Below are 21,494 nucleotides of genomic sequence, written 5' to 3' on the forward strand. Positions count from 1 at the left end.
GCAAATTTTAAATTATGGTCTTTATTTGTCATAAACATGATGAACTCAGATCTGGGTGGTTCAATTCTAACAAATAAAGATAATAGTGGGGAAAATGTCACCCACTGCACAAATAAGTAAGAATACACACTTTTCAGGTAAAAAAGAGTGTAAGTCTTTTCAATCACATGTTTTTAAGAGAAGTTATAACATCATCCAAAGGAACTAATTAATTGGATCATTAAAAATGTATTCATACCTATTATATACTAGTGTGTTGGGATCTGCTAAGAGTAGTCATTACTCTCTTCTTTGACTAGGCAATGTGATTAAGGTTTCAGGATGCTGAAAACAGAAAGAAAAAAACCCAGGATTTGCAGTGTTCCTTAACTTCCTATCAAAGACAATACAGGCAACATTAATACATTAACCACCCTGCTTCTAACTTTCTACAAAAGGTGAGATTTCTCTGAATGTTCCGCTAGTAATGGACTACCAAGATGTCTTGTTTTAAAGTGTAAACATACAAAGATTGATCCGCAGCTTGAATCCAAGCTTTAAGGGATAGCTAGGCAACTGTTTCAAATAGAAATGATAGGTGTATGATGAAATCCAGTCACAGCCTACCTACGTGTTTCATTCAGGACAGTAAGAAGCAAGGTTTTTTTGTTTTTTTGTTTTTTTACTCTGTGTACAAGTAAGCATGATTTCTAAACCAAGAGGAGCTTGTAGGTTGAATGGTGCCCCCACACCTATATGTCCATGTTCCAAACTCCAGAATCTGTGAATGTGCTAATTTGGAAAAATGGTGTTTGCAGTTGTAGTTAAGGATCTTGAAATGAGATCATCCTGGATTTAGGATTAGCCCTAAATCCAATGACAGGTGAGAGATGGGCTATGCAAACAGTGGGCAGACCATATATAAATACAGAATTCTGACCTACAATTGGCAGCAACCAACTCAGGAAACCAACCTGTTTCCTACAGTAACCAGACCAGGAAACCATCCTGCTGTCTATAAGCCAGGCTTGTAGGAAGCCAGACCACTATCTCTAATAACAATTCTAGAAGCCAAACAAAAACTTCTGTAACAACTGGCCCCAAAAGACCAGTGTTTGCTGGTTTGCTGAATAACTGACAGCTTCCCTAATTTTTGTCACCACTTCTATCTTGGGATCAATCAGAGAAAGCCAAATATGCACACTTAACCAATCGCATAGGATGCCTTGCTTCTAGTTAGCCCACTTACAGCTTCCCCATGCCAATTGCCTCTAATCAGGGTATACTTGAAGATTTCCTTTTTTTCCACTATAAAGCTTTCCTACTTTGCCAACCCACAAGTGATGGTGGCCGACTTCCTTGCCATAGCAAACTCTGAACAAATAATCTTTGCCTGTTCTCATATGGTTGGCCATTATTTGCACACAAGTGTTCTTACAGCAGAAAGGTAGAGGGAGATTTGAGATTCAGATGCACATTAAGAAGACCATAGGAGGCTCAAGACATGGAGCCCCAAGCCAAGGAACGAAACACCTGGAGCTACCAGAAGCTGAAGAGGCAAGGAAAATGAGACACTTTGAAAGAAACATGGTCATGAGAACACCTAGATTTGGGACTTCTGCTTCCATAACTACGAGAGAATACATTTTTGTCGCTTTTAGCTATCCAGTTTGTGGTAATTTGTTATGGCAGCCTTAGGAAATTAATATAAGCTTTTAACAAGGAAATGTGCAATATTACATTTACTTTTTTTTTAATTTTTTTTTTCAACGTTTATTTATTTTTGGGACAGAGAGAGACAGAGCATGAACAGGGGAGGGGCAGAGAGAGAGGGAGACACAGAATCGGAAACAGGCTCCAGGCTCTGAGCCATCAGCCCAGAGCCCGACGCGGGGCTCGAACTCACGGACCGCGAGATCGTGACCTGGCTGAAGTCGGACGCTTAACCGACTGCGCCACCCAGGCGCCCCACATTTACTTTTCTTGAGGGACCCATGAATTAATGTAAATGTCTTAAAAACAACTGTTCGTTTTTCAGAATTTCATTTGTTTTCATAAGAAGATTAAAGATCTATATGGTGATAGAAGAACTTTTAGGGATTCCCCCAAAGTTTCCTTTAATAGCCAGGCACTATCTCTGCCCTCAGAATGCTCTACGTCTCTATGAAGGCGATAGACACACAGTAAAATAATTAAAATGTAGAGGTATAGTAGTTGCTCTCTTAGTCTACTTACACTAAAAACTCTAACCAATTAACTCATTCTATTTCCTTTATAAATCATAAACTGCTAATTCCCACATCATGCTGATTAGGAAACTACTCTCCCGTGAATCTGTCTACTTCTGCTCCTATCAGTACAATCTGACAGTGAGTTACCTGTGTTTGTTCCCAAACCTGTTTATGCCAGTTGTACTTGTTATTCTGCTTTCATAATTTAGTAATATGTAAAGCGATGAAATAGTGTGGAAATAAATTTCATTGTTTCTTTAAAATCTAATGTTTAATATTCTGGAAAGACCCCCAAACTGTGAGTTGTTTGAATGTGTGAGATCACAATAAAAGATTATAAAGGAGAAATCTGCACTCAGATAGCTCTGCAAGTGCCTTTATTTTCCTCTTAAAGGAATAAAATCCTAGGAAATCTTTGCTGATGGTTTAGAGGTGTAGTTTATGAAAGAAATGCAACACAAAACTCCAATCAGCAGAACTTGTTCAAAGAAAACGCCATGGCTTTCTCAGTTTGGCAAATGAGCATATAGTTGTTTTAGGCTAAAACAAAATGTTTAAGATATTTATGTTATATTTCTATCACGACTCTCGGGTTAAACTGACCAAAACACATAAAACAAAAACAAAAAACAAACAAACAAACAAAAAATAGCTTTGGGGTGCCTGGGTGGTTCAGTGGGTTAAGTATCCAACTTCATCTCAGATCATGTAGCTCAGGTGGGGATCTCAGGATTAGTGAGTTAGAGCCCCACATTGAACTCAGCTTGGAGCCTGCTTGGGATTGTTGGTCTCCCTCTTTCTCTGCCCCTCCCCCACTTGCATGTGCTCTTTGTCTCTCTCTCTCTCTCTCAAAATAAATAAACTTTTTAAAAAAGCTTTATTTAGAGAAAAGTCATATACTATCAAGTTCATTCTTATAAAGTTTACACTTCAGAGCACCTAAGTGGCTCAGTAGGTTGAGTATCTGACTTCGGCTTAGGTCATGATCTCATGGTTCATGGGTTCAAGCCCTGAGTCAGGCTCTGTGCTAACAGCTCAAGGCTTGGAGCCAGTTTTGGATTCTCTGTCTCCCTCTCTCTCTCTCTTTCTGCCCCTCCCCTGCCCACTCTCTGTCTCACTCAAAAATAAACAAATATTAAAAATATTTAAAAAATAAAAAAATATGAATAATACCTTCAATGTTTAATTGACTTTTTCAATTTATTAGTAGGTTATGGGTCCAGAGTACATCAATGAGAGGGCTTCTTCTGTGTGAACAAAATGCTAAGGAAGAAGCAATTAATTCTGTCTGGTGAGGGGATGGGGACTCAAGGAAAGTTATGATTGGCTTTAAAGATCTTAAATAAGCAGCAAATAAATAAGTGTCAAAAGAGAAGCGTGTTCTAAGTAAAAGGAATAGCAAATGTAAAGGATAAAAATCTTGTAGTTCATCCAAGGAACAGCCTTTAGTTTAAATGGCTTGGGAATAAGGCATTTGTTTTTTCAAACCTAATTATGCATCTGAATCATCTGTACACATTAAAAGAAAACAAATAGCAGGGAAAAACAAGCCCAGACTTGACTCCCAGAGATTCTGATTTAAATGTATATGGAGTGGAGTCCCTAGATTTATTTATTTTTTTTTTTTGTAGGTTCTACTTGTAGTTCTGAGGTGCAGCCAGGATTAAGAACCACCCGAGTGGGGTAAACCGGGATGAAGGAAGAGAGTTAGGAGATGAGGCTAGATAGTAGTCTAGGAACAACTGGTGAAAGGAAATAGTATGTAAATACAAGATGACAAACTCTCTCTTTCCTGGTAGCTTCCCTATTTTGAAACATTAAAAAAATTTTTTTAACGTTTATTTATTTTTGAGAGAGAAACAGAGCACGAGCAGGGGAGGGGCGGAGAGAGAGAGGGAGACACAGAATCTGAAGCAGGCTCCAGGCTCTGAGTTGTCAGCACAGAGCCTGATGCAGGGAACTCGACTCTCCAACCTTCCAAGGGGGAGATCATGACCTGAGCCCTAGTCGGCTGCTTAACCGACTGAGCCACCCACACGCCCCTGAAATATTTTTAAACTTTTGACTGCCACTACTGTTTCAGGAAAAGAAAATGAATTCCCACCATTGTCTATAAAAACAGGGATAAACGTTTTAAACCAGCTTTGTAACTCAAAGATTTCTATTTTACTTAAGGTAACACTTAACATAAAACTCAGAGAGCAGAGTGCACCTTCTGATCAAGTGTACCATCTACCACTCAGGGTTTTTAACAAATGTCCAACAAAAATCATGAAAATACAAATTTGGACAGAACACCTGCCAGGGATACTAAACAGCAAGTTCCTGTTCTGGGCTGGTGATCCCATCACCTAGTTAAATAGAATGGAGGCACTTGCCCACTTCCAAATGCTCTTCTAAACTCCCAGATATGTAAGGCTCTCTCTTTCAGGTTAAATTTCTTCAGCATTTATCATCTAAGCAACAATGAAGACAAAAGGGACCTCTCCTTCCATCATAACCAGTTCCACAGGAAGCACCCTTTCTCCTACTCCGTGAAGGTCGGATTGACTCTCCCTTTACCATAGCATCTGCCTTCCATGTAGCAGCTGTTCAATATTTTTAAATGATTGTTACCCTCTTCGAGGTTAGATAAGGGATGCTAATTTATTACATTTCTAAGAGTCACTGCCTTCTAATGTTCTACTAGGGGCTCATATTTTTAAACGGGCATACAAAAAAGTCAGTACAAGGGGCTGTATGGAGTTTTGGTCCCGTCAGCAAGTAAGGCGGAATCAGCAAAAAGGCAAAGGAAGGTTCAACCAAGTTGTTTCCGGGAACAAACAACACACTGTAAAAAACAACAGCAAGCGGCCGCCTGGGTGGCTCCGTGGGATAAGCATCTGACCTTGGCTCAGGTCTTGCTCTCCGGGTTGGTGAGTTCCAGCCCAGATCATGCCCTCCGCTGTTAGCCCAGAGCCCGCCTTGGATCCTGTTCCGCCCCACCCCCCTTCTGTCCCTCCCCTGCTGGCACATTGTCTCTAAAAAATAAACAAACATAAAAAAAAAAAAAAAAACAGCAAGAACAACAAACCAAATCCCCGCCCCAAGAAGGCCTATTACTTGAACCATAGGAGGTTTTCAGGGTTGGGCTCTAGGAATGAAACCAAAACTCTGGCTCACACAGCTGGTCCGGGACTTCTTGGGCGGGATGGGAGTGCCGATTTGGGGAAGCCCACTCCCGGAGACGGAATCCATTCACAGAATGGCGTCTGCGATTGGTTCCCCACGACGTTCTCCCGCCTTACCCCGCACAGGGGCCAGCCCGCCAGCCCGCCCCTTCGCGGACCCTCCTCCTCCCCGCCGCCCCGCTCCCCTCACGGGCCTTCAAATCGACCAGCCGCCCCGCTCCCCTCACGGGTCCGGCCTCCCGCCGGCCAGCTCCTCGCACGGGCCCCCCAGTCTGGCTGCCCGCCCGCTCCCCCTCACGGCCCGCCGCCCTGGCCCCCGCCCGCTGACCCGCCTGGCTCCGGCCAAAGGGCCCCGGTTCCTGTTTCTCTTGCCTAGACAGGGCGGCGGAGGACGGCCTCGACGGGCCGCGCTGACCCGGAACTACTGAGGTGGCCGCGGGGGCCGGCTCTCGGCTCTTCCCGGACTTTCCCCGCGCCGGGGCTCGGCCCGCCGTGGCCGCTTGGTGCCTAGCCCTCTCCCTCGAACTCGCTCGTGCCTCCGTGCCGCTCGCCGGCCTGGCCGGCCCGGGCCTCTGCAACAGCGGAACCCCCCGGCCGTCGAGTCCACGCAAAACCGGCACGCCACCCCGCGGCTGGTAGGCAGTGAGGTGGGTGAGGTGGGGCGGGCGCCGCAGTGGGCGGGGCCGCGGGGCGGGGCTTAGGATTCCAGGTGCCCAGCTCGCGGCTTCCGGGTTCCGTCCTGGCTCCGGGCTGGGGTGGTGGATGCCGGGCGCTTCGGAGCTCGCAGCAGACTGGGAGTATAGGTCTAAGCGGAGCGTGGGCAGGCGGCACGGGGAAAACTGCCTACGGTGCACGTCCGTATGTCAGGAAGTGCCAAAGGGGCGGGGAAGAGGCGGTGGTGGAGCTCGGGCAGGTGGAGACCGAGCGTGGGACCGGGCCGGGACAGACGCTTTTTGCGGCATTTCCCAAGGCAGAGGGGAAGGAGGCCATCACCCTCCTAGCTTCTCTCAATGTTTTTCAAAACTGGCGAGGTGAACTTCAGCGGGAGCCCAGTACGGTATGGAGTGGAGGTTGGGAGCGGCCCCTGAAGAGAAAGCGGAGGCCCTGGGGTGGGAGTGCTGGGGCTGGAGGGGTGAAGATCCACTCTGGGCGGGGCCTGGGCCCTGAGTAAGCAAGAGGGTAGGCAGCGCGTCTGATCCAAATCGTGGTAGTCTTTGTGCCCATTGCCCTACTTGGAGTGCTTTGTAAATCCTGGATCGTCTCAGCTGTTATCCCCTTAAAAGCGTGAATTTTAGTGCAGCTCCATTTAATCTGTTGAACTTAAGGCCCCAATGTGTCATATGAAGAGGTGTGACCTAATATGCCAGTCACATCAAGATTAATGATGTGTATAACATAAACTGACACCCTGTAATTAAAAAACAAGGCTTCGTCTAAGTCAACAAGTAATTCCCTACTTAAAACTTGCTGTGTGCAAACACACACACACACACACAGGAACTGTAGTCCTGCTGAAAAGATGTACAAATACTTTCACAAAACAAATTAAAAGATGGTTCTCCTCTCATGGTTCACGTAGGACAGATAGTGGACTGGCTTTAATGGGAGAAGTCTAGATTTACTATTTTACTACATTTTTAGATCCGTGAACCTTTTTTTTTTTTTTTTTTTTTGATGTAGGCACAAATTTCTGTTGTAACTATAAGAAGGTTGATATAATTTTGCATTCTTAGGCTAATTTTTCTTTATAGGTGATTTCTTAGGAGGCACAGAAGTGTTTGAAGGGCTGCGTACCCTATTGAAGGATGGCAGAAGCAGTGTTGATTGATTTCTTTGGTTTGAAATTTAACTCTCAGAAAAACAGTCACCAGGTATTACTGAAGACACTGAATGCTGTCCGATACCATCATGCTGCCAAGGCCAAGTTTCTTTGCATAATGTGTTGTAATAGCATCAGCTGTGAAAGGGATGGGGAACATAACTTTGAATTGGAAGCAAGCAATGGATTATCAGCTCTCTTGAGAGAGTTTGAGACTGTTAGCCATCCTAGTATGGCTGCCTCTTTGTATACCATTAAACAAAAAATTGATGAAAAAAACTTGAGCAGCATTAAGGTAATTGTACCCAAGCACCGGAAGACATTGCTGAAAGCTTTTATTGATCAACTCTTCACCAACGTTTACAATTTTGAGTTTGAAGATTTACAGGTGACTTTGAGGGGAGGTCTTGTGAAACAGTCCACTGAAATAAACATGATCACAGATCAAGAACAAGAAGCAATCCAGAATGAAATAAAAACATATTTGAGAAGTCTGCCAGCTCTGAAAGGAGAATTAACCATTATCACATCTCCATTAATCTCAGGTATATTAAACACTGTGTTGTTCTTACTGTATACATGAAAAAAAACAGTCTTTCTTTAGAGGCTGGTCACCTTTTTCCCCTTCCTCTCTTTTGTAGACTGTAGGGTTTATAAGCTCATTGGCATCAGCTGCAACATGGGAGTATCAGGGATGGCCTTGTAGTGTCAGCAGTGTCGAGGGACAGTCCCTTCAGAGCCACCCTAAATAAATAAATTTGCTTTGTGCAAATTCAGCTTTAAGACAAATCCCCCAGGCTTCCTTTAAAATGAGATTTATGACCCTAAGCATCTCCTATTTAGAAATTCTGGAACCTTAAGTCATTGGCGTTTAGACAGAAGAATGAAATTTAAGAGTCCATCTTACTCTTGGTTAAATGATACTTACTGTGAGCTGTATGCTATGAGGAATACCAAAGACAAATGGGACAGAAGATACCCTTTGAAAAGCAATAGTCCCATGGGGAAGGTAGAGCAAACACAAATCGTGTATAACAAGAATACATGGAGGTACACAGTGCTGTAGAAATTGGAAGCCAGAAAAACATGCAGCTTGAGGTGATCAGGGAAAGTCTTACTGTGAGACTGGGTTGGTAATGCTCTATAGTCTTTGTATAGCATATTTTTAATCTTCACTACTTCTATTCGATAGATATATTCTTGCATGGATTTACTACAAGGACAGGTGGAATATCTTACATACCAACTCTTAGCTCATTCAATCTCTTCAGTAGTTCCAAACGGAGGGATCCCAAGGTTGTTGTCCAAGAAAATCTGCGTAGGTTGGGGAATGCTGCAGGATTTGATGTGGAGAAATTTTACCAAATAAAGGTAAAGTTTTGTTTCGTGTTTTAGAAGATGCAAAGTATATTCTTAACTCTGCTAATGACTTCATGGACTTTAATCAAGCTGTTTAACTTCTGCATCTGGTGTTTTACTGAAAATGTTAGGATAATGCTTATGGTTGTTTTTCTTAGATCTGTACTCTATAGCTTAAATATCAGTTCTGTGATAGATTTCACCTGAAGCTACTCATGTCTAAAAGTTCTTTTAACTCTCAGGGTATGGTATCACTGCCCTTTTTGATTCAGAAGGAAGATTCCAGAATGATGGGAGAAAAGGGCTATTATTTTCTAAATCAACATTAGGAGGAACTAGGGTCACAATGGATGCCTTGTTCCTTACAGAATGCTAGGTTTATTTGAATCAGGAAAAGTAAAAATACCATTGATTTGGTAATTAACTTCTTTCCTTAAATAATACTCTTTGGAAAGTGCTGCAAGTAGAGATTTACTCATCTCTAGTAGGAGATGTTTGTGATGTACAGTATTAAATTTTTAAGTGTTAAAGTGTGTTTTCCTTTGACTAAAATATGCAGAGATTATAATACCAAAAGTTAAGTGATAAGTAAATTTGGTATTTTACCACATACAGAAGTGATATACTTAATGCTTGCTGGTAATATTAAACTGATTGTTTAATTTTGTACACAAAAAGAGTATTTTCAGAAAAGCTTATGGTATGAGAAATCCTCCTTTCAAAATATTTTTATCACACATCTTTGGTATTAGACTGATCATGCCAATGACGTCTGGATTATGGGAAGGAAGGAGCCTGAATCTTACGATGGAATCACCACAAATCAGAGGGGAGTCACAATAGCAGCTCTTGGTGCTGACTGTATACCAATAGTTTTTGCTGATCCTGTCAAAAAAGCATGTGGGGTTGCTCACTCTGGTAAGTATCCTTAATGAAGCATTTAAAGTTTTACCAATTTTGTAGTATAGGCAAAATTATAATTTCTTTACGGTGTGCATTACAAGACAGTTAATTACATGGTATTAAGTATAAAGGGGTAGAACCAGCATACTCTTATTATAGGAGCAGGTGGGGGCAGTACCTAAGTCAAATTATATGAATCAGAGTAGAATTCCCAAAGGAAGCAGTAACCAGGCTGATTTCTGAGGAATTTGCAAGACCTGATTAGGTACCAATGTTTCTCAGCAGGGGTGCCAAAATGTTAACATTTTGGGCAAGATAATCTTATATTGCAGTTTGCTTGGCTTCCAAAATTCTTAATGCCAGTAGCACCGCCCCCCCCCCCCCCCCCCCAGTTGTTGTAAGAAAAGCAGCAACAAAAAGAAAGCATGAAGGCTTTTCAGAACATTCCAAAGGGAGTGGTACTGCCTCTGGTTGAGAACCCTTGAAGTCCGGTCAATGGGGAATAGGAAGGTTAAGCATGTTGCAGAAAGGTATTCATGAAGGGGGAGGTACAACAGCATGTGTAAAAGGTATGGAGGTAAGAAAAAGCAAGATATGTTTGGAAAAAGTCGTTTAGTTTAATACGTTATAGTCTAGGGCCTTTATTATCTAAAGATAAGAACAAAGGATTTTTAGATGCTGTGTTAAGGTTATGGAATTTTGTTTTCTAAAGGTATTTTAAAATGCTATTTAAATTATCCTGTGGTTACTACTCTATGTGAAATAAGGGATGATCTTTCAGATTTCCTTCTGCTTGTAAATCTAGGACTACTTTGCTTTTTAGACAAAAGATAAATAAGAAAATGGCATATTTTTCTTTTGATCTAGCTAGAGTTATGGGATTGGATGACTAGAAGTCAAATTTTGATTTGCCATTATCAAAATGTTATTTAACGTTTGAGTCTTAGTTCCTGGATGTAAAAAAATCTTATTTGTTACTTCTTAGGTTTTGGAACATTATTTTTATTAAATTTTTTTTTTCAACGTTTATTTTTTTGGGGACAGAGAGAGACAGAGCATGAACGGGGGGAGGGGCAGAGATAGAGGGAGACACAGAATTGGAAACAGGCTCCAGGCTCCGAACCATCAGCCCAGAGCCTGACGCGGGGCTCGAACTCACGGACCGTGAGATCGTGACCTGGCTGAAGTCGGACGCTTAACCGACTGCGCCATCCAGGCGCCCTGGAACATTATTTTTAAATATCAAAGATTAAAGCTGTCAAAATGAAACACTCTTGAACAAAGTCAGAGGTCTGACACTCTCTGATTTCAAAACTTATTATAAAGCCACAGTAATCAAAACAGTATGGTACTGGCAGAAGACAGACATATCGACCAATGGAACAGAACAGAGGTCCCAGAAATAAACCCTTGCATATGGTCAAAAGATTTTTAACAAGGTGCCTAGACTATACAATGGGGAAAGGATAGTCTTTTCAACAAATAGTGCTGAGAAAACTGGATATTCACCTAGAAAAGAAGGATATTAGACCCTTATCTCACATCATATATAAAAATTAACTCAAATTGGGTTAAAGACCTACATGTAAGACCTAAATCTATAAAATTCATCAAAGAAAACAGTGTAAATCCTTATGAACTTGGATGAGGCAGTGGTTTTATAGATGTGATACCGAAAGCACAAGGAACAGAAGTATAAATAGATAAATTGGATTTCATCAGAATTACAAACTGAGCATCAACACAGTTAAAAGGCAACCCATAGAATGGGAGAAAATATTTGCAATTCACATATCCGAAAAGGGATTCATGTCCAGAATGTATAAAGAACTCCTATAATTCAACAACAAAAAAACAACCCAGAAAAATAGGCAAAGGACTTGACTAGACATTTCTCCAAATATGATAAGCAAATGGCCAACAAGCATGTGAAATATGCTTACTGTCACTAATAATTAGGGAAATGCAAATCAAAACTACGATGAGATACCACCTCACACTCATTAGGAAAGCTAATATTAAAAACAAACGAAAATAACAAGTTTTGGTAAGGATGTGGAGAAACTGGAACCCTGATGTACTATTGGTGGGAATAGTGGGAATGTAAAATGGTGCAGCTGCTATAGAAAATAATATGATGGTTCCTCAGAAATTTTTAAATAGAATTACCATATGATCCAGCAATTCTACTTCTAGGTAGAAGTCCTGGTATCCAGTACTTCTGGGTATATCCAAAAGAATTGAAAGCAGGACCTTGACAAGATACTTGCACACCCATACTCATGGCAGAATGATTCACAATGGCAAAGAGGTGGAAGCAATCCAAGAGTCCACAGATGGATGAATAGATAAACACAATGTGATATATACAGACAATGGAATATTATTTAGCATTAAAAAGGAAGGAAATCCTGACACCTGAATGAGGGGTTTGAGGACATTATGCTAAGTGTAATAAGTCAGTCACAAAGAGACACTTTTAAGATTCCACTTACATGGCTTATCTATAGTCGGCAAATTCATAGAAACAGAAAGTAGAATGGTGGGTACCAGGGCGAGGGGAAAGTGGTGAGGGGGAGTTGTTATTTAATGGGTATAGAGTTTCAGTTTTGCAAGATGAACGTATTTAACACTACTGAAGTATACACTTAAAAAGAGTTAAAATGGTAAATTTTATTTTACATATTTTTTCCCACAATTTAAAAAAATTTGAAAAAAGTGAAGGAGAGAGAATACTAACAAGTTATATATAATCCCAGTGGAAACTGAAGCTGTAGAATATTTTTAAGTGGAAGGGACCTCCCATTAAATATGTTTTCTATGTCAGGTGCTTTGCATAACATACCTTATTTAAAAACCAGTATTTTAGTTAATTGATTATTTAGCTTAATTAATTTTGTGATTTATTTGCTGTTTCTGGACTTTGAAAAATACACAAACTGTTCATTTTTAAGTTAGATATAAATTAAGGTGCAATGTTACATTTTAACTTCCCTTATCTTTTTTTCTTCCTATTTACCAGGTTGGAGAGGTACTTTGTTAGGTGTTGCTATGGCTACAGTGCATGCTCTGATCACAGAATACAGCTGTAGTTTGGAAGACATTATTGTTGTACTGGGACCTTCAGTAGGACCTTGCTGTTTTACTCTGCCAAGGGAATCAGCAAAGGGATTTCATAATCTTGATCCTGAATGTGTACGGTTATTTGATTCACCAAATCCCTATGTTGACATTCGTAAAGCCACTAGGTAGGTTTGACTTCATTACAGAACTGCAAGTTTGGTTATTGCTTATTGTTTCTTTCTCTCTCTCTCTTTTTTTTTTTTTTAATGTACAGTCTCTATGGCATGAGTGCCTCAGTGTTATTTTATTTTATTTTATTTTTAAATATTTATTTATTTTTGAGAGAGAGAGAGACAGAATGCACAAACGGGGGAAGGCCAGAGAGAGGAGGACATTGGTTTCTGTGCTGAGAGTAGTGAGCCCAGTGTGGGGCTCAAACTCATAAACCATGAGATCATGACCTGAGCCCAAGTCGGATGCTCAACTGACTGAACCACCCAGCTACCCCTGTTTCTAAAATGAAAAGTACTTTAGGGGCGCCTGGGTGGCTTGGTCGGTTAAGCGGCCGACTTCGGCTCAGGTCATGATCTCATGGTCCGTGAGTTCGAGCCCCGCGTCGGGCTCTGTGCTGACAGCTCAGAGCCTGGAGCCTGTTTCAGATTCTGTGTCTCCCTCTCTCTCTGCCCCTCCCCTGTTCATGCTCTGTCTCTCTCTGTCTCAAAAATAAATAAACGTTAAAAAAAAAATTTTTTTTTAATGAAAAGTACTTTAGACAATTAGTAACTCCAAGAAAAATTCAGGTGGCAGGTATTTAAGTAGCTGACACACACATATATAAAAACTTATTTTAATTATGAAATACATTGTCATTTAAGTTTGAATAATGAAATTTTCCTGTCTGGTACCTCTTACTGATTTAAAAGTGAAAGAGGATATATTTACCATGTAGTTTTGAGAGACCTACTTAGTCTTCATGTAGAAAAGTTGCCATGTACTTAATAGACATTCCTCAGCTAAAATGTCCTAAATACAATAAACTATCAGAAAGCTGATATTTTAAAATTATTTTATTCTATAACTAGAGGAATATATTTCTTAGAAAAAATGTTAGATAATATAAGCACATAGTCACTTTCAAGGTTTTTATGGCCCCTTACAATTTTGAGTTACAAAGTGTTGCTGTTAATAGCCATTATCATTCCTATAAAGGAAAATTGTCTGATTTGAATTGTGTTTCTGTTCCAGCCAACAAAACCTTGCTGAGATTCTGCTTCACTTAGCACATAAGTAGAAAGGATTGAAATTGATTCTTAAATGTGACTTGTGGAATTAGTGTCACTAATTTATAGTCATATTTCATATCATAAAGTGTTTATGAAGAAACAACTTCTCTGTGAAAAATCTGGTTAAGAGGAGGACAGGAGAAGGGAGGGCCAAATGACTAAAAAGCATGTTCTGAATCAAATGAATCTTGTCTGCCAATACCCTGGTAACTTTAGAAGTTTCTTCTGAATAAGTACTTGATTTTGATTATAAAATTCCCAGGTCATGTCTGCAGAACAATATGGAAGGTTTTACAGTTTATATATGAATTTAAGTGATTAATGGTGATAAAATCTATCATTTCCTGGACTTGTTCATGTTTTGTATCTGAAAATCAACTTGCCTGGTTTTAAGCAGATCTTTCCCAGAATTCTTTTATACCAATATCCAATACACACACACACACACACACACACATTCCTGCTTTGTCTATTGGTGAAATAAACTCTTGCTATCTTTTAAAAAATCTTTATCCCAAGGATTCTTCTAGAACGGGGAGGAGTTCTACCACAGAATATTCAGGACCTGAACCAAGATCTCAACATCTGTACATCCTGCCATCCTGACAAGTTTTTTTCCCACGTCCGAGATGGCCTTAATTTTGGTACACAGATTGGCTTCATATCAATTAGAGAATGAGGTACAGTAGGTTCTCTCTCGTCTTTCCCTTCTCTCCTTCTTCCTCTTTCCACCTTTCCCTCCCCTCATTTTTAAAAATAATTAATCATATTTAACTTTACCCCTTTATTCTTGTAGGAAGAATTAAGTTTCTACTTTTTATTGAAGCAATAGAGGTAGAAAAGTTAATTTTTAGTGACATGCTATAATATAAAGAATAGCCACTCCTTTTCCTAGTTAATGAAGAATAATCAGTCTAGCATATAAGTATAAAATTAAATCATTTATTCTTTTTAAAAAATCCGGTATGAATACCATTTATCTTCTTTGTACTTCATATCAGTATACTTCATATCATAACATCCTCGTACCTTTCTTTTTTTTATTCTTTTGATTTTTGAGAAGAAATCTGTGCATAAAGATTCTAAATTCTAGAATAATAAAAAATCCTCACATACACAAACTGACTTGGTTTTCAGCTAGATTTCCAACTGATTATAGCAGGAATTTGCTAGTTTTCTTTAAAAATTTTTTTTTTCAACGTTTATTTATTTTTGGGACAGAGAGAGACAGAGCATGAACGGGGGAGGGGCAGAGAGAGAGGGAGACACAGAATCGGAAACAGGCTCCAGGCTCCGAGCCATCAGCCCAGAGCCTGACGTGGGGCTCGAACTCACGGACCGCGAGATCGTGACCTGGCTGAAGTCGGACGCTTAACCGACTGCGCCACCCAGGCGCCCCGCTAGTTTTCTTTAAAGGATAAATAATAAATAGACTTTGTAGTATGTGCAGTCTCTGTCTCTACTCAGCTTTGCCATTGTACAGCAAAAGCAGACAGGAAAGACACAGAAACAAAAGAGTACGACTGTATTTCAATAAAACTGTCTTTATGAAAAAAAACAGGTGAGGCACCAGGCAGGTTTAGCCCACAGGCTATAATTTGCTGATACCTGATCTATAGTCACAGAGCGAGACAGAGTATAATTTCATTAAGTTAGTATTTATTTCAGATACTTTTCTCAGAGTTATAAAAAAATATTTCATGACAGCGATTTAGTGCTGACCCTTTAGCACATATCTAATTTTCCTTAAGTTTACTTTTAACTGAATTAATATTATTTTTAATCTTCACAATGTCTTTAACTCTTTAATATACAAAAGACTTTAGCATACTTAGTGATTTTTACCTTGATATTATAATAGCATTAGTAAGGGTCTCTTATTTGATTTCAATGTATTTTTACAGATATTGACTGGATTTTTACACAACTGTTTCCTGCCTCCTCCTAAACCAACGACAAGAGACAAATTTAGCTGTTTGATTTACTTAAAACCAAAAGGATTATAATGGATAATTCATCTTAGGTATATTTTTCACTATTATCCAAAACCAAATGATTTTTATTGATTCTAACAAAATCTAGATGAGGATTATTCGTAAAGTGTGGTCTATTTTCTGTGTTGCATGAATCAGGAATAGGTCTGTTCATTTCAGTATTTATTGGGTACCCTCTTTGTCAGGCATTGGTGAAGCATAGGTGAGTCAAAATAAGTAATAATTTTTCCCCTTGAGTCTAATGCAATGGAGGAGATAAACACTTATAATACTTAAATTTAATTTTGATAGCCGTGGAAGAGTACTGAAGAAGAGAGGATTAATTCTCTCTGGAAGGCAGGATAGGGAAAGTGCTATATAGAAAATGATATATCACATGGGCCCAAAAGATGTACAGGCTTTTGACAAATGAAGAACAACCATAACAGGTAGAGGGAACACCATGAACTAGGGCATGAAATTGAGTGTGTAACATGTTCTAGAGAGAGAAGTGTGTAGGCAGGAGTTACTGGAAAAACAGGTTGGAAAGAGATTAGTTAAGGTCTCACATGCCATATCAGAGAGTTTAGAGTTGATTTTTCAGTTAAAGAGTAGGCATAAAAAGTAGGGGAGTGTTTTTATTTTCTCGACATCTGTAACAGGATGGATTTAAATTGCAAGAGACCATGCCAGAGAGAATTAGTTAAGAGGCAAAATACTTTAAAAAAGAAATAATGAAGCCTAAATGAAGACCATGGAAATTAAGATGGAGGAGAATAGATGGCGAGACGTTTCAGATATAGAATCAGTAGATCCTCTTAATAGATAATGAAGCGGACAGGTGAGGAAGAGTGGGGAAGTCATTGATGACTCCAAGATTTCTGCTTGGTTGACTACCAAGAGTGGCAACAAGAGGAAGAAAGAAGTTTGGGAAAAGGGAGAAGGATAATGAGTTTGACACGCAGACTAAAGTGTATCCAGATGGAAATATTTGGTCAATGACTAGAAATACAGCCCTGTCACATTGGTGGGAGCTGGGAGAAAGATAGAGCTTTAGAAGTTGGCTATGCAGAAATGAGGCCTGAGGCCATTGGAGTAGACTGAATCATCTAGGCAGAATTACAGGATGAGTGAAAAGGAGGTTTGAGGGTGAAACTTCATACAACACCTGGGTTTGAAGAACCAAGAAGCTGAACCATTAAAAAAAAAGATTAATAATTAGAAATAAGGGAAGAAAACCAGAGTATTCCCATTTTGAAGAAAGAAGCCAGTGTGGATGTGAGAGGAACTCAGAATGAGACACAGCATACAAGAAATTTTCAGAGATGGAATAAAATGAGAACTGAGAAGAAACCAGTGGATTAACCATATTGAAGCTGTTCTATAGGCAATGGTGGCAGAGTCGGATTTCAGGACACCGCGAAAGAGGATGCGTAGGTGTCCACTCTTCTTTGATAGTATTTACTAGAGAAGAGAAAGCACTGGGGGCTGTGTATCTCAAAGGAAGGGATATTTTTTTTCTTTTGATCAGGAGTTTTAAATATATTTGTAGGCTGAAGAGAGGAGTCAAGCTATGTGTACGTGGGGCAAAATGGTATATATGGTGTGTATTTTTAAAGTGAGTAGTTCATTGCATCTTCAACTTTTTTATTTTATTCATATGTGTCTTATATGAACAGGTAGTAGAATAATGGAAAATTACATTTGTTGGGTATTTACAAAGGGCTTTTATATACATTAACCTCATTTTATCTTGACAGCTATTCTGAAATACATAGGCCAGTTGTTATTCTTTTTATTCAGATGAGGAAACTTAAGTCTCATTGAGGTTTAAAATCATATACTTTGTGATAAAGCAGGACTTGAACCCACATCTTAGGACTTCAGATCTCATTTTAGATTTTACAGTTAATCAAAGCTATCTAAGTTAAAATTTTATTTTCAACGTTCTGTTAATATCATCCATTCATACATTCAGTCAAAATTTTGTTGAGGTACTAGGATAGGTTAAAAAAAAATACACTTGTAGCCTTTAGGAGGTTTAATATCTACTGAAAGGTGGCAGTCAATAAACCAGCAATTGCAATACTGTGATATGTGTTGTTAAGTCGTCACAACCTGATACCTTGTTCAGTTGAATTCTTCTATGCAACTCATAAGACAGTGTAAAATTTAAATACCTCGTCTCTTCCAGTTCAGGGAAGGCATTAAACATAGGACAACAATTTCAAACTCAGGAAAAATACTTTTGTTTAATGATAACAATGAAGATTAAGAATAATTTCACACATTAAGAAAGGTTGATCATTTTCCAGTTCTTCGCTATGCATTATTTTGTTTGAAGTTTATAAATTTACAAGAGGATTAGGTGACCATATTTCACTTTATGTACCAAAATATTCTAAAACAAAATAAAATTATATTTGACTATGACTTTGGATTATCTGTTCCAAAGTATTTTTTTTTTAATTTTTTTTTCAACGTTTATTTATTTTTGGGACAGAGAGAGACAGAGCATGAACGGGGGAGGGGCAGAGAGAGAGGGAGACACAGAATCGGAAACAGGCTCCAGGCTCTGAGCCATCAGCCCAGAGCCTGACGCGGGGCTAGAACTCACGGACCGCGAGATCGTGACCTGGCTGAAGTCGGACGCTTAACCGACTGCGCCACCCAGGCGCCCCTGTTACAAAGTATTTAATGAAAAGTCTCCTTGCTGTTTTACTGAGTGAAAAACTTTTGATTAACTCAGGCACAGAATGACTAGGTTGTTAAATAATTGTGTCTTACTGTTTCTATAAGATCTTTGTCACTCTCAAGCATTTATATATAGGTTTCTGGTACTTTGAGGGTAAAACCACAATGATGATTTTTATTTTTAATAAGTTTAGTTTTCAATCTAAGCTCTGCTACTAACTGCACATATGAAATACTGGTTGTCATTTTATTAAGAAGAGGAATCACGTTTGTAAATCAGATGAGAGTTCATGACATGGTTTTTTGGAGGTACTAAGTATCAAACTAAACTTTGTCTAACTGTAGTTTTAAATTGTGAATAGTAATATAGTGACCAAATAAATGTGCTGTACTCCAGTGCTTTATAAAACAAATGAAAAAGTGATCTTTCCACTAGGAGGCAGTATTTCTACAAGTAGCTTTGCTCTTTTCCTTGGTATAAAGTTGAACCAATCTTACTCTCTGTATTTATTTGTACCAGGAAAGAAAAAAAAAAAAAAAGAGGTGCTTTTAAAGTTAATGAATGTATTGCTCTTACTTTATATATGCACCATCTTGTAGTTCAAGTCTATAAAAGCATTTAGGAACCCTCACCTACCTGGATCTATCTCACTTCTACAGAATCTCCAGTAATTCCTTTTCTGTAAGTAGAATTTTGGGGGAGAAATTCAGAGAAGCTTATTCTATGACACATGACAAAAACATAACACCCATGGATTCAAAAGCTGGAGGATAAGATGTCAATTACATGTGAATTATATCATTTTATATTTCAAAGTAGATTTAATAATTGTTTTTACTTGGTTGTATTAAAGTTATACTTACAATATATCCATCCTACTTTTTTTTTTTAATAGAGAGCAAGAACGGGGGAGAGGGGCAGAGGGAGAGAAAGAGAGAGAGAATCTTAAGCAGGGTTCACACTCAGTCTGACATGGGGCTTGATCCCACAACCCTGGGATCATGACCTGAGCCATATCACAAGCCGGACGCTCAACCAACTAAGCAACCCCGGTGTCCCAACATCCTATTTGTTATGTGAACTCTTAGATGCCACCAATCTATGGAAGTCCAGCACTTTCAAGAAAGCACTGCTCAGTTATCTATGTGTTTGTGTGTGTGTGTGTGTGTGTGTGTGTGTGTGTATCTGAGTGTTTGTGCTAAATGGCAAGCAAGAAATGTGTATGTATTATATATAGCCTGTTTGCCCTAAATAATGTAAATTCACACACAACATATTGGATGCAGTGGAATTATGGATTTCTTTTTATAAAGTTTTTGTAACTTGTGCAGTAAAGAATGGGAATCATAGTTTATATGCTTACTGTATGTGTTTATGTGAACTGTGGTCTAGAGCACATGTGTTTCCATTGTAGGCAATGTTTTTAAACTTGTGATATCAGAGATGGGGCGGCTGCTACAAGTAATGAGTTAGTCTATGCTAGCTATTTGCTTAGTGAAGGAAATAGAGTCTGTCATTACGACTTTTTCCAGATTAACACATTTAGTTTGGACTCATGATGATCACGTATCAATTGTGTAGAGACAAACTTTTCATACTCTCCTTAAATAGATTTTCTTTCTAGAGAAATAAATGCTTACATCGTATTTCCTGTGTCCTTGTGCCAAGTGCCTGTGGTAAACTATGTCCCTTCTAAATCTGGAGCAGGCTTTTTGTTTTATTTAATTCTCAGAAGGCTGGGGTGTCCAGTTACTGTATTTTATTAAATAATTAAAGCTTCCAGCAGACTCTTTAGCTCAAAATGTCACATTCCTTTCTAACAACAACAAAAAGAGAGTACTCATTTAATGAGAAACATTTGTGGAAAATAGATGTGTTCATGACAATTGAGTTTTGAGTTTTTAATATCCTCCATTTTCTTTTCTCTTTTTTTTTTTTTTTTAAATGTTTATCTCTTTATTTTGAGAGCAAGAGAGAGGGAAAGAGAATTCCAAGCAGGCTGCATTCCATCAGCACAGAGCCAGATGTGGGGCTTGATCTCACAAACCGTGAGATCATGACCCAACCCAAAATCAAGAGCTGGACCCTCAACCAACTGAACCACCTAGGTGCCCCATCCTCCATTTTCTTAATTCTTAGTTTTGCATTATACATTGCTTCAATTTACATATTATCAGTACTTCCCTATTCCTTTACTTTCCTTAAGCACGTGTTTTAGAGTTTATTTTCTTATCCCACCCCATCATCCTCGTGTTTATAATTGATGTTTCCTCTACATAAGGTAACCTAATTCTTTAAGTTTTATACTTTCAAGTACATATTCAGACTTGGGTATAGTGTTGCTTATTGGACATATCCTATGGGCCCCTCAAAACAATATCCTCCAAACTTAACTCACCATTTCCCCTCCAAATTTTTTCCCCTCTGATGTTCTATTTCAGAGAATGAAACCATTTTTCATGAAGTTGTTCATCCAAAAATCTTGGAGTGTTTCTGAATGTCTCCCTTTCCTTCACCTCTTCTTCCCCTACACTTCTGCCTTTATAAATCTATCATCTGTTCCCATGTCTCTCTATCTTAACTGCCAGACATTCAGATCGTCATCTCTCAGGTGCATCATTTGACCAGCCTTCTAACTAGTCCGCCTTCATTGAATCTTTCTTTTACTGCCATTATTGTTCTAAAATGCAAATCTGGTCATATTACATCCCTCTGTACTATATGATGTTTCTGCTATCTCCAAGATGAAGCCCTACTCACTAACTTTTATAGGAGCTATTATGATCTCACCCCTTTGTTACCTTTTCTATTTCTCCCACTCCCCACTCTCTATTGCATATTCCATCCATTCTGTGCTTTTTTTCATTTCCTGGAATATACCATTAAGCTCAGTCAGACCACAGAGGTTGGTTTGTATTCAAAGACTGACTAGAACTCAAATTAGGTTCAAGGTTACTTTTACTTAGGGTTTCTCCTGAGAAAACAAGCAGCACCGAGGACATACATAATATAAACATCT

General features: G+C 39.1%; 2 protein-coding genes across 9 annotated transcripts in view; one reads left to right on the plus strand and one right to left on the minus strand.

The window, feature by feature from the left end:
- The window catches only part of CCDC122 (coiled-coil domain containing 122), a 55,432-nt gene extending 49,560 nt beyond the window's left edge, over positions 1-5,872 (minus strand). Inside the window, exon 1 of one of the 3 annotated variants that reach the window (XM_025924951.2) lies at positions 5,753-5,872. The gene's annotated coding sequence lies outside the window, so the exon portion shown is untranslated. Of the gene's footprint in view, positions 1-238; positions 1,727-5,708 lie in introns of those variants that run through there. The other 2 variants (XM_086711724.1, XM_086711714.1) reach the window with 2 other exon arrangements.
- Positions 5,873-5,878: 6 nt separating this feature from the next.
- LACC1 (laccase domain multifunctional purine nucleosidase 1) lies at positions 5,879-20,121 on the plus strand. Of its 6 annotated transcripts, none has more exons than XM_086711698.1 (7): positions 5,879-6,015; positions 7,132-7,744; positions 8,392-8,570; positions 9,311-9,476; positions 12,484-12,709; positions 14,327-14,487; positions 15,712-20,121. In XM_086711698.1, the coding sequence occupies exons 2-6, from the start codon at positions 7,186-7,188 to the stop codon at positions 14,484-14,486; spliced, it is 1,290 nt and encodes a 429-aa protein (XP_086567824.1). In that variant the 5' UTR covers positions 5,879-6,015; positions 7,132-7,185; the 3' UTR covers position 14,487; positions 15,712-20,121. The 6 variants fall into 6 exon arrangements, with proteins under 6 accessions (XP_086567824.1, XP_086567787.1, XP_086567814.1 ...); XM_086711661.1 differs by having other exon boundaries at positions 5,892-6,027; XM_086711688.1 differs by having other exon boundaries at positions 5,901-6,036.
- The last annotated feature ends 1,373 nt before the right edge of the window (positions 20,122-21,494 follow it).

Source organism: Puma concolor, chromosome A1 (genome assembly GCF_028749965.1).
Source record: "Puma concolor isolate L17-30 chromosome A1, mPumCon1.1.hap2, whole genome shotgun sequence".
Lineage (NCBI taxonomy): Eukaryota > Metazoa > Chordata > Mammalia > Carnivora > Felidae > Puma > Puma concolor.

Bases quoted from the DNA above. Each gene is read 5' to 3' on its own strand.
- LACC1 (XM_086711698.1), top strand. From the start codon at position 7,186: ATGGCAGAAGCAGTGTTGATTGATTTCTTTGGTTTGAAATTTAACTCT. The intron at 7,745-8,391 runs GTATATTAAACA...TCTATTCGATAG, and splicing joins CACATCTCCATTAATCTCAG to ATATATTCTTGCATGGATTT. The intron at 9,477-12,483 runs GTAAGTATCCTT...CCTATTTACCAG, and splicing joins ATGTGGGGTTGCTCACTCTG to GTTGGAGAGGTACTTTGTTA.